Source organism: Antrostomus carolinensis, unplaced genomic scaffold (genome assembly GCF_000700745.2).
Source record: "Antrostomus carolinensis isolate BGI_N321 unplaced genomic scaffold, ASM70074v2 scaffold21895, whole genome shotgun sequence".
Taxonomy (NCBI): Eukaryota; Metazoa; Chordata; class Aves; order Caprimulgiformes; family Caprimulgidae; genus Antrostomus; species Antrostomus carolinensis.
In genome coordinates this window covers 5602-17861 of record NW_010318710.1, presented here as the reverse complement: position 1 = coordinate 17861, position 12260 = coordinate 5602, and the positions used below count along the sequence as shown (strand labels likewise).

At 41.0% G+C, this 12260-nt stretch overlaps 1 protein-coding gene across 1 annotated transcript in view; it reads left to right on the top strand.

The window, feature by feature from the left end:
* The window catches only part of TAF4B (TATA-box binding protein associated factor 4b), a 58563-nt gene extending 47373 nt beyond the window's left edge, over positions 1–11190 (top strand). Inside the window, exon 14 of the mRNA XM_029085206.1 lies at positions 10887–11190. Coding sequence (XP_028941039.1) covers positions 10887–11054 — 168 coding nt within the window. The 3' untranslated portion in view covers positions 11055–11190. The remainder of the gene's footprint in view (positions 1–10886) is intronic.
* The last annotated feature ends 1070 nt before the right edge of the window (positions 11191–12260 follow it).

Below are 12260 nucleotides of genomic sequence, written 5' to 3'. Positions count from 1 at the left end.
GTTCACTTTTTCTGGCTTATGCTGCATTTTAAAAGTGCCTTGAAGGCGCTTTTAAAAAACTTGGTCTGGATAAATCTCTTAATGTTGTGCTGGAGTTTTACTGTTTCTGGGATGGTTACGGGGCTGCAGAAGTTCTTTCCAAGGAGACTGACAGCCTACTTCTGTTAGAGATCATCATTTTGGCTGGAGACAGGAGAAACATGTTGCAGGCTGTCATTCAAGTGTTGTTGCCAGTTTGGCCCCTCTTTCTCAGAAAGCTTTGATATTGCTCAAGTGAACGTCTGGTTGGCCGCTGACCCAAGCATAGTGAGCAGAAGCCTGGAAAGTAACTTGTGTGTAGAGGAAGTGATGGTAAAGTTGTTCTTTCTGATGAGCCTTAAGTCTTTATTCTTGTGGCCTAGGAAGCTTAAATAGATGCTAGAATAGAAAATACACCCGTGTTTTTGCATGCCGGAGTCTGGGAGGACCTTGTATAAAGCTCAACCATTTGCAACGTAACTGAGACAGTCTGTCCTGTAGGTTTTCTCTCAGCCTGAATTGTGGCCAGAGACCTCTAAGAAGGTGAGGTAGGCTTGTTTCTCTGATTTTGTTCTGACACGGAGACACAACTGGCTCCTTGAACACTCCCTGTTTACCATAAGAGAAGTGAAGGAATCTGTATCTAAACAAGCTGTAGAAAGTAGCATTCCCAGCTTTTAAGCAGCTACTCTTCACTACTTTGAAGTTTTTTTAGTGCACTTTCTCATGAAGCTGAAGGTATATTTAATTTTTTTTTTTAAATACCACTGGAAATACTTGAAAAAAATTAGTATAGCACAAGAACAGTTTTCCCCATCCTTTTCTCCTCTTCCCCCAAGCTTCTATCGAGTAACTAACTATTCCTGTTCTTCGTAGTGGTTTTCTGTAATTATTGCCAGATTTGTTTCTGAATATTTAACAAATCTGCTTGTTAGATGCTTTTCAGTTATTTCTCATCATCTGGAGTGTCTACTTTATTAAAAGCTTCATGAGATTGTGTTGTGAGACAGTTGTGTTGCTGCTGTAAGGTGGTGACCCATTACTTACATTGCTAGCTTAAAAGACTGTGGATATAATGTGCCTAAAACTGACCATAACCCTTGATAGCATTTCACTTCATTGTCACAAATTTACCTGCTATATTTTAAGATGCTACTCATATAGGTTGCCTTCTAGACTGAATCATAAGGGCAGTAGGTGAAAGTAATTCTGCCAGTGAAACTACTTTTGTTTCCTGCATGCAGTCTTGCATTCCAGTGCCTAGTACTTAAGCTTTCAGAAAGCAATTCTCTGCAGACCTTTTTTCTTTTTTGTGAAATTATGCAGGACATCAAACTTGAGAAAGATGTTTAGACTTAGACATTTAAGTGTCCCAATATATCTGAGCAGGATTTATAAAAGGCTTAAGACTTCTCATGTAGAATAAAGAATAGTTTGGACAAACACTCTCTAGTTTAAGAAGCAGAACATTTGTAAAACATTCATGATAGCATGGCAAAGCATCCTGAGCAGTAAACAACATTCCATTCTTCAGAGATGAAAGGAGGTCTTTGAAACTGAAAGCGAGTACAATATGGCTTTAGGCTGATACACATTTGGGCATCTTTAAAATCATCTTTTTGGGCAACCTGTCTGAGAATAATTTAAACAGGCAGGATGTACTTGTTCATTTCAAATTGCAAATACAGACAGCTTTACTCTCAAGTAATCTTAAATGTCAGAACTTCCTGAGTATGCAATAGCAAGGAGTAAAACTGTGGATAATACTTCTGTGGCTTTTTTTTTTTTTTTTTTTTTTGAAAGCCTCATATCTTGGTAGACAGGTATTGATGGAAGAAGTTATTCCTGAACATGAATGTTCCTTTGACAGTATTGAATGAAATCACTGATGCTAACTGCATTTGGTTTTTTAACTGAGACTTTACCTTTCCTTGGGTAGTGTTCTTTGTAGAATATTCATATCTCTTATGTCTGTGTTAGAGCAAAGCTGACTGTTCAGCTTATTATTGTTTCCTACTGCACCAATTCAAGGAAAGGAATTGTTTCAAGCCATTATTGATGTAAACTGAAGTCCTAAGGTATCTGGGGAGACAGGGAAGAAATAATCAGTTACAATATGTATTAAAAAGATGAAACTCTGTAAGCAAATTTGTTACATATTTGCCTTTATTTATTTAGTACCAAAATGTAATGAGTACTGGAAGAGTGCAGCTCAGCAGGCTGGGTTGGTATGGATCTGCTGCCTTCTGTTGCAGTAACAGTAAGTGTGAAGGGCTAAGAACAGCATTTGATTAGCATAGTTTCCTTTCTTCATAAATTAGTATCTGTGTTTAATCAGGATGGTTTTCCAGCCATAGTTATTTGCTTCCTTTGTACTCTGCCACTTGGTTTTGCATCTCTTCTGGAAAGTTTTTTTCCTGAGGTAGTTGAATACCTGCACATTCACCCTATTCTGGTCTCTGCAATTCTGCTTTCTCTACTTGGTCTTTTAAGGAGACCTATTATGGATTATTTTAATCTGGGAACTGGAACATGTGACATGAGCGTGTGCTTTACAGCTAGAAGCCTACTTAACCAGCAGCCACATCGCTTCATAGTGTGGCAGGCAGCAAATAACGAAAGAGTCTCTAGGCCAGAGGAGTGTCTGTCAACTAATTTGGACCTAAAAGCAATAGAGAAAGGGTACAGTATATCTTGCCATGATTAATTATTGCTTATGTATTGCTAAACTTGAAATAGCAGTTGGGGCAAATCCATGAAGATCATGAAATGAAAAAATAAGGCTAATGCTCTAGGCCTAATTTAAAAAAGAAAAAAAAAAAGTCATCAGTATAATAGGAATTCTTTTTCCCCTCTGGTTGGAAACACTTGTTGGGGTAGTTTTGCATGTTTTCTTCACTACCACTCAACATTTGAATGGTATTGTTGAGAAAGAGTAATTTGAGAAAGCACTGGTAAAGAAAATCCCTCTATTGTGAAAATGTGTTAATTGGTGCTACTTGTATTCCAGAGATGGTAATATCTTCATCTCTTCTCATTCTGGTCCCTCTGGACACTTTTGGATACAAAGAGGGGGAGAGGCCTTTGGATTTGATTCGTAGTGTTTTTGGGTTTGTGTATTTGTTACCCACCTCTTTTCTTCCTCCAGTTTGGAGGCATGTGGTGAACAGTAATGACTTGAAGGGTGGGAAGAATTTAAAAATAACTCGTCTTGAGAAGGGAGAACACTTCTAAAACAAATCAGAAAAAAGTAAACTTGAAGCCACAGACTTATTTTCACAATTCTGTGTTCTCTTTCATAGTTTTTATTGGTTGGTAACATGCCTCATAATGTTTCTAGTGCTGAGAAACAGTCAAGGATTATTTTGGATTAAGTTTTACTGTTTTTCTGATGACAAAGCTATTTTGGTAACAGCTTTGTCTTATTCTCACTGTAACTGGAGTCTTAGAACTTTGAAAACCCTTGCAGATATTTCAAGTTTTTGTCTGTGAGGAAACAGGCTGCAGTTCTGAGTCCTTAAACTTTCTTTCCTTCTAGCCAAAGGTGTCCCAGGTCCAAGGTTGTCTTTGGTCTTGAACTGAGAGCAGTATATTTGTGGGGTATCACACAGCGGGGGGGAGTGGAGGGGGGGAGGAAACAAAGTCTACCTACCTGCATAAGACATAGAGTTAGGAGAATGACTGTTACTCTATGGTCAGCTTCTGAAGACTGTGGTTGGACCATTCTTCTGCTTTATACAGGAAAACTTACATGGATGCCTGCACTTGTGTGGTTTTTTTGGGGGAGACTCCTTGTTTCTTATCCCTTTTCTGGTTCAATGATAACACGTTAACTACTTGAAGTGATACAGTCTGCCTTGCCCCAGAGTGCTGTTGGTGGTGTGTCCTTCACTTGCCTCTTTCCAGGTTGGTCACGTTGACTAACTCAGGGGTAAATCTTGTGTCTTTTCTTTCTTTTTGCTTGATCCAATGACAAAGGAACTTCCTTCTTCTAGATACTGTGTGTAGCTGTTCTGTCTACTGCCAAGACTCACTGCCCTGTTAGTAGGTGTGGGTCCTGCCTTGCCACCTGTAGTCTTTCTGTTGTGGAAACTTAGGCTACTGCAAGTATAATTTCATACTATTTATATTACTTTATATGGATGCTGTGGAGCTGCTACAGAAGTAAATGAGGCAGCTGCTGTCATGGGGTCAGTGCAGAGCCATTAAAGTACTTTCTGTAAAACCCCTAGCTCTGGCCAACATGCATAAAATAATGTGATTCTTGCACGGTGTTGCACATCTTCTAATACAGCAGTCCACAAATAAGCTTGTATTTTCCTTCTGGGAAGAAGCTTGGCAAGAACAAATAGGAGAAATACCTTGTTTACCACACTGGTCATTGTTCCATTTTTAGTATTGATTGTGGGTGGAGAAAACAAGTTTAGTGTCTTTTTTATGGCTAGGTCTCTGCCACATCAGATCATTGTTAAGAGAACTTAAACTTGCCCTTTTTGCTTTACAGCTTAAGAGTGCTGGTATGCATGTTGATTAAACTTGTTCTGTACATGGTGCTCGTTTAAGCTTTGGAAATGCTCTTTAGGCTGACCTAGGAAGAGCTAAGCTTTTAAGCAACAAGTCCTTTTCTGCAGAATGAAAGAAAACCCCAACTCTTCCAAATGACTGGGGAAGAGGGATGTTTAAGTTTTTCCACTGTGTGACAATTAAATAATTTTAAGTGTTTTGGCATTTGCAGGAGAGGTGTGTGGTAGTTAAGGGGTCTGTGGCTTTACGCTCTTATAAGCAGTAGCTGTAGAATTTACTGCAGCCATTTTGGCCATAAGCTCTTCTGATGAGAGGATATTCTAGCATAATTCATCAACTTCGGAATTAGTGGTAAGGTTGTGACTGTGTCTAAATGTGAGTTAAACACAGAAGGTGGCTGTGTAGTGAGTGACAATAGGGTTTGCTGCTCCCTGTATATCCATGGGGTGCAGAGAAGCTGCTGGCTGGTGCTCGGCATCACTACGTGGTAGTCTGCTAAAGTATTTTCTTAAAAGCTGCAGAAAATGAATTTAAAAGCAGTCACTTCAAATTGACCTAGACTACTTGCATGTAAGTAGGTGTTCAGAGCTAGGCTACAAAATCTATTTCTACACTTGAGAGATTTCCTTCTCTTCCTCTGTGCCTCTTTCTGTTTCTACCACCTCTTCCCCCAGCCAACAGGTCTAAAGTGATACAGGAGGGGTTTTCTTTTTTTTTCCTTTGCATATGCTTAAAACATGCAGACTATTGATTTCAATTTCTGCTTCTTATCCCGGCTGTCAGGACAATTGAAGAGTCCCACAGCATGATCATATCTTTGGAAAAGAGGGGAGCTAAAAGTGTTACTGCAGTTATAAAACATGGCTTCAGCATCTTATTACCTACTGCAAGACCTAAGCACAGCCCTGTCAGCCAGCGTGTTTCAATTTCAGTGCTGAATTTCCTGGCTGCTGTCAGTCTAGGCCATACACTTGATGTGAATTTTTTCCCATGTAAATAGGCAAAAATATTCTTGACTGCCATTCACACACTTCAGAACTACAGTTCATTGACCCATATTGTGCCTTCTCTGTGCTAGAAATGGACTGAATTCTTCTTATGTGTGAAAGATATCTGCAATTTAAATGACTAATTGCATTGTAGCTTTAGGCTGAACATATTGGTAATGCACAAATGTTGATGACATGTGAAGGGTCAAGAGATTTATAATTTAGTTGACAATACATTGCTTAAAATGATGTGGCAAAGAGCCAGAAAATTTCAGCTTAATAATTGTCTATTAACTAACATGACATATTTGTATAGTATTCATTACCTCCAGGTACAGATTAAGCATCTGATGTAGCCATACGAAGTGACATGCGTACATGAATCTCGGGCATAATAGTGAGTAAACTGACATTACATTCATAGTAATTTGTTTCAATATGTAAAACATGTTGTTGCCTACATTTGAAAGGACTTGTAGGAATGTTGCAGTGAAATCTGAGGAAAAATGCGTAGTTGAGTAACGTTCTCTATTATATAGATTTGACAGCTTCGTGAGGCTTCTTTGTAGGCTACAGATAGCATCATAAATATACTTGTTTGTTTTCAGCTACACGAGAAGCTGCCTGGAGATAGAGATCTAAGCCTTTCAGACATTGGCTTGATCTACCCTAATTGTTTATAAGGTTAAAAAAAAAAATATATCCCCAAAACCCCAACCACCTAACACAACCAACTTTATTTAAAAAAAAAAAAAAGAAACAAACAAAAAAAACCCAACCCACAAAAATAAAAAAAATATAAATATTGAGTAATGTAGTATTTTAGTATGTGAATGTGGGAGTATTTTTATCAGACTGAGACCTGTTAGAATAGGCAGCATCGGTAGGCTGGCTTGTCACCAAAGTAATACCAACTTCTTTGACTTTTTTTCCTCTGGCCTAAATTAGGCACTTCTGTGTACAAGGAAAACTGTCACAATTCTGACAGGGTCTCTTCCTTCCCCCTTGCTGCTGGGGGAGACCCAGGAAAGTATTTGAGCACTCCACAATGTGTTAATGGCTTTTTAATCTGTTTTCCTCTTGTGCACCAGGAGTGTGTTCTGTGTTTTACAGCTGGGAAACTAATGTACAGGGTACAGTAGATGTCAGAGACCTGAGTGTGACCACAGGTGACAAGAGCCGGGGGTTGAACCTGGATGCTTTTGCTCTGATTCACTGGATGCTCTTACCACCTTCCAACAATGTCTGCTGCACACAGCTGTAATTATTCAGTGTTTGGAGATGTCATTGAAAACTGCCTTGTGACTTTGCTTCCTTCTGTTGGCGGCATTTTTATAATGCACAGCAGACTGCAGTGGCAGTTTGCTTTCTTGAGATCTTGGCTCTGGGACTAGGACATGTTATTGCCACACCAAAAACTGAAATGAGAACTTGACTTTTGAACATTTTACTCAACACTTTGTTCCCTTAAAGTGCCCCCCTCTTAAGAGTTTAAAAATGTAAGTGTGATTAGTGTGAAGCCATCGAATTTGAGAAGGGAGCATGTGCTCTACCAGGAACAGCTCACTGAGCCTGACCCAAACTTGGTGGGAAGAAAGGTGTCTGCTGAGCCCTCGGAGCTTTGTATTGGGGTCTGTAGATTAGCTCTCTGCAAGTTTGATGTTCTTGTCAGTACCTACGATGCAGACATGAAGATCACATACTCCAAATACCTTGGAGACTAGGATTAAGGTCACTATGGTAGCTCAGGTGACTTGTCGTGAGCTCTGACTCAGAGTTAGTATTTAATTCCTGGTCCAGCCACTGGAGAGAGCTCTAGAGATCTTAAAGACAGGTTTCAGGAGCAACCTCCCAAACAAGACTAGCTGTGCAACAGGTGTGGGACTACTGCAGGAGCTCTGCAGTCTCTTCTGCTGCCAAGATCAGTGAGGGTAACTGATCTCCATCAGGTGTATAGAAAAGGCTCTGAGGATCAAGAAGTGCTGACAGCATGCTGCTTTGGCGAAGTTGCTGATTTGACTTGACTCTAAGGATAGGCCAAAAGCAGGACTGCTGCCACTGGGCCTCACGGGGCTGGTGTTAAGCCAGCTAGTGCTCTGGGCGCTGCGGAGAGTGGTTTCCAGTGGTACAGAGCCCCATTGCCACGGTGCCCTACCTGGCTTATGGACAGGGTCTGTCAGTTGTGCTAAAGCTGTTGCTGTTGGCTGTAGCGTGGCTGTTGCACCTATGCTGGTCCTTACCCCTCCTGGGCTGTATGTCTCCGTCATTTCCCTTTCAGAAAGAAAGCGGGGTGCTGGGGGTCCAGGGAAAGGCAGGAACTTCAGGATTTGTCTGACTTCTTCCAGCCTCCTTTGTGGAGAAGAAGAGTGTTTCCAATTTAAAATAAATAAATGGAAAAAAAAGAAAGGGGGGGATTTCTAGTTAAGTCACTAATTAGATGTTGCAGAAGGTGAGTGCAGGCTGGTTGCAGCACCCTTTGCTTAGAATTTGTTCTACAGGGATGTTTTATATTCATTTATCTTCTTCCTTGCCTGTGGTCTGGTTGAAAAAAGCAGCACTTCTCACTTACCTTCAGAAGATGCTCACAAAGCTGTTTTAGGGTGGGCTGAAGACTTTTGCAATGAAGAAACCCCCAAAATAGCAAGGCAGAAGTGGTTGCTGCCCAACGGGGGGGACATAATAGAGATGTCTGGGGACAAGGAGTGGGCTGGTGGTGTTCTAACCAGGGTATTTAAAGTCTCAAAAGCAGCATGGGGATATGAGATGTAAAAGAGGAGACTGCTGACTGTTGTCTAGGGCCAGACAAGATGGACCTGCTGCCGAACAGGAGCATGCTCAAGAGGAGGCTCTGAGAACTGAGCAGCAGAGGACACTCCTCTGAAGTGTCCCGTGTGTCAGCTGGAGAGCTCAGAGTTGGGTACTTCTTAAATAAGGTCTTGGACATTAACAGACACCATTAATGGTTCACTTTGATGCACAGATGGTTTCTTAACTTGAAGTGTTTTTACTTTTGGTTCCCTAAATGTTTTATTGCAAAAAGACAGGTAGTAAGTACATCACCTTCCATTGCTTTGGTCCAAAGTCCAAAACAAAACCATGAAAGACCAGTGCTTTGATGCAGCTGTAGGGACAGTAGCTAAAAGGAGTTAGTGCTCATCCCATATTAACTTAGCTCAGAGTGAGTTCCTCAACGCTGTCCCAGTCTGGACTGAAATGACCTAGGCTGTCTGTTGGCTTCTTTAATTTTAAACCATCATGCACTCTTGAGAGAAGGACCTTTCATTGTAACTTAGATGTGGTAGCAGCTGTTGGTTTAGATATGTTCAGTAGCTACTCAAAGAGCCCCTGGCCTCTGGAATGCTGTATTCAGTAGCTCTGATAAGATGGAGCGATGCTTCGTGAAACTTAGAAGTATGAACTGGCTGTCTTAGCAAACAGGAGTATGGCTTTGGATGTGGTATTACAGCACAACATCACTTTGCATCTCTGCACTGGGCATGATGGGTAAGAATTTAAGAATAAACAAATCCATAACTGTCTCAAACGCAGGCAGCTTGGCGCTTCTGCCCTATTGTAGCATCTTGCAGCTCCAACAGCTTCCAGAGCAGGCTCGGGGATTTGTGCTGCCTGGCCCCTTTTTGTAAGGGAGGGCATGAACGGGATTGAGGTGGCTTTGTTTGGTGTCTTTTTAAAGGTAAGACTTCTAGTCTAATGACTATTTAGAGAGAAAATACTTTCACCTCCATAAAGTTGTTTGAATGATAAAGGACATTGCTGTTGGGTTACTGAAAACCCTTGGGGTTTGTTTCATTTATAACATTGCCTCAGGCCTTCTGCTGCATCCTGTTGGATTGACCTCCTTTTCAACCCGTGCTGGCAGCTGCATTGCAGAGCTCTCTTTTCCCTGGATCCTTCAGGGTTGTCATATGACAAACTTGAACTGTGACCCTTTTGTGTCTTACCAGGACAGCAGTGCCCTCTCTGTGCTATGTGGCCAGCAGTCTTCCCCATGCCCGCATTTGTTCCAAGCCATTTAACAAACTGAAAGTTTCAAATGATGGCATTTCATAGTGTTTAATAGTATTGACTGTAAAGCAAATGAAATGGTGCTGAATACCCTGCATGCTGCTAGTAAGAAATACAGCTTCCATTTCTGCAATATGCCCTGGGTTTTCTGTGGCTAGTGCGTGCTCTCTGGTGGATCTCGTTATTTTTTCAATAAATTTCAATGCTTTGCCCCCTAACAACAGTAGCATTCACTGCTATAGATAGTCCAGCCCTGGTATTTGTTTCTAATATATGGGTTTTTTAACCAGATTTCTCTAAGCAAAGTGGGCAAAGTCATTTTGCTGAAGTTCTTGGAGAGAGTGTTAGGGTAAGAATTGATATAGTTAACACGGCATCCAAGCAACACCATCTCCAAGTGGTGTTGATGCTGGCAGGCATTGCTGTGCTGGAGTTACAGAGACTGAGCACTCGAATTTGTACAAATTGCATTCATTACCAAGAACCCTCCAGTAGTGATAAGAGACTGGCTGTGTAGCATAGATTGGCTCCAAGATAAGTAGCCAGTCTATTGTGCAGCTCATGATAATCTGCCTCCTCCCCACCCCTAAAAATAAATCTTGGGGCATTTTGGAATGTGTGGGGGCTGCTCATTCCAGTAGCCTGAATGTATAACTACTAAACATCATCATCTCCTACAATTGTGCTTTCATAACGAAGCGAGGCAGCCGACTGAGATGGATAGGCTTGGGTGCAGTGTTCTGAACACGCGGATGCTTTGACTGTGTGTGGTTTTTTGCTCCCTTAAAGGACAATTCACAGGTGATGGCCAGGGTAAGAGTTTCTCCTGGATGTGTTTTAAGACTAGAGCCCACTCACAGTGATGGTTTTCTTCAAGAAGAGATGTGAACATCAGGAGCTGGGTGTTTGCAAGTGGGAGTAAGAGCCTTGCACAACCTGGGGCTCTGCATAGGAACTGTGGTAGTACCTTCTTTGTAGTTAGCTTGTCCTTTCTAAGTGCAAGTGTGTGTGTAATATGACTTCAGTGAAACAGCAGTTATTTATCATACCATTATATAGAGAGAGTGAGATATATATATATTTTTTTAAATGATTTTTTTCCTAAGAGTTTCTTCATTGCTTTGACTGAATTAAATCATTAACTGGCAAGTGCTCACTTTGCTTTTAAAGTATCTAATGTGCAAGGACTTCTGGGTTGCTGGTTTTCAACATGTAACACTGAACATCAGCAGGCTAGTTTTATGCAAGTAGGCAGTATAATCCAACCAGTTTGGTTAAAAACTTGTATTTACATGGAATTCTAATGTTTTTTCTCTCTTCTCCATTTAGGATTTGAAAGGCAATGCAATTGCTCCTGGATCATCAGGTTTTAGCCTTATGAAACAGCTGCTCTGTCCAAGAATAACCCGCGTCTGTCTCAGGGACTTGATATTCTGCATGGAACAAGAGAGGGAGATGAAGCATTCTCTAACCTTGTACCGTGCTCTTCTGAAGTAATTTGAATTTTACATTTCAACTTGCTGTCTACTGCCAAAGAAAACACTGAAGCATTGTTGCACTGTCTTGAAATTCCAATTTCTGGAAAATGATCCGTTGTAAGGATAACTCTTGTTTACAGATAAACATTTTTATTAAATACCTAACTTAGCACCTGTAGGGTTTTTAATAATATTTGGCTTAAACCAGTCTGTAAACCAGTGAAAACAGCTGCACACACAAGCACTTGACTACCTGCTTGCATTTAACTGTCTTGCAGGCTCTGAGGGCTTGATACGTGTCCCTAGTTTATGTACGTTGCTTGCTTCAGTACTCCAGAGTCTGCAATATCTGTTCTACATGTAGTGCCTTCTTCTAATCCAACCTTCTTTTAGGAAGCAAATAACACTTTAAAGGCACCGCATAGCATGGCAACTGTATTTAATCATGCACCAGCAGTCAGTCAACATGCTAATGTATTGCCTATCTAACTCGGCATCTCCTCAAATTTTCTGGATTTAGAGTTACTCCTGAATGCTCGTTTGTGGAGAGCAAAGTAGCAAGCAAAAGGAATGAGGGGTGCTTTCTTGCCCCCACCTGAACTACCCTGCCCCTTTCCTCTGGCAGAGAGACTGAGGGAAGGTGAATAAATTGGTCATTCTTGTGATTGAAGTGCATCAGACAGTGTAATTAGGGCCATACTTCAATGTTCGGAGAAAATCTGGAGTTAATAAACTTGAATATAAGGAGTGAAAAAGCCTAAAAAGGAAGGGTAAACAGAAGAAACAGTTTATCTTTCTGTAAATATAAAAAATAGCATTGAACTTGAGCATAGATGTAGAAAAAAATGAACAAAGCAACCTGTGCTGACTGCAAAAAAGGGAAAACTTGAGTTCTGTTGAAACTTTTCAGCTGGAGACTCTCTTAAGGAGAAGAGTGGTGTTTGCGAAGTACAGGATTCACTGCTTTATTTAGAACACTGATTTAATGCATTAATGTGGCATAACAGGGAAAATTCCCAAATAGAAAGTAGTTGGCCAGCTGCCTGGTTTTGATTCAGTGAGGAGGAGCACTCTGGATTATTAAGACTGCTAGAATAGATTGAGAGATTTTCTGGACTGCCTTGTGGTGGCAGGAAAAACTTCCCAGTCACCGTTCTCCCCAGCCTCCAAACATTTTGCCTCCCATGACACAGTGCTGTATAATATGGCTGTTTCCCAGGACCGG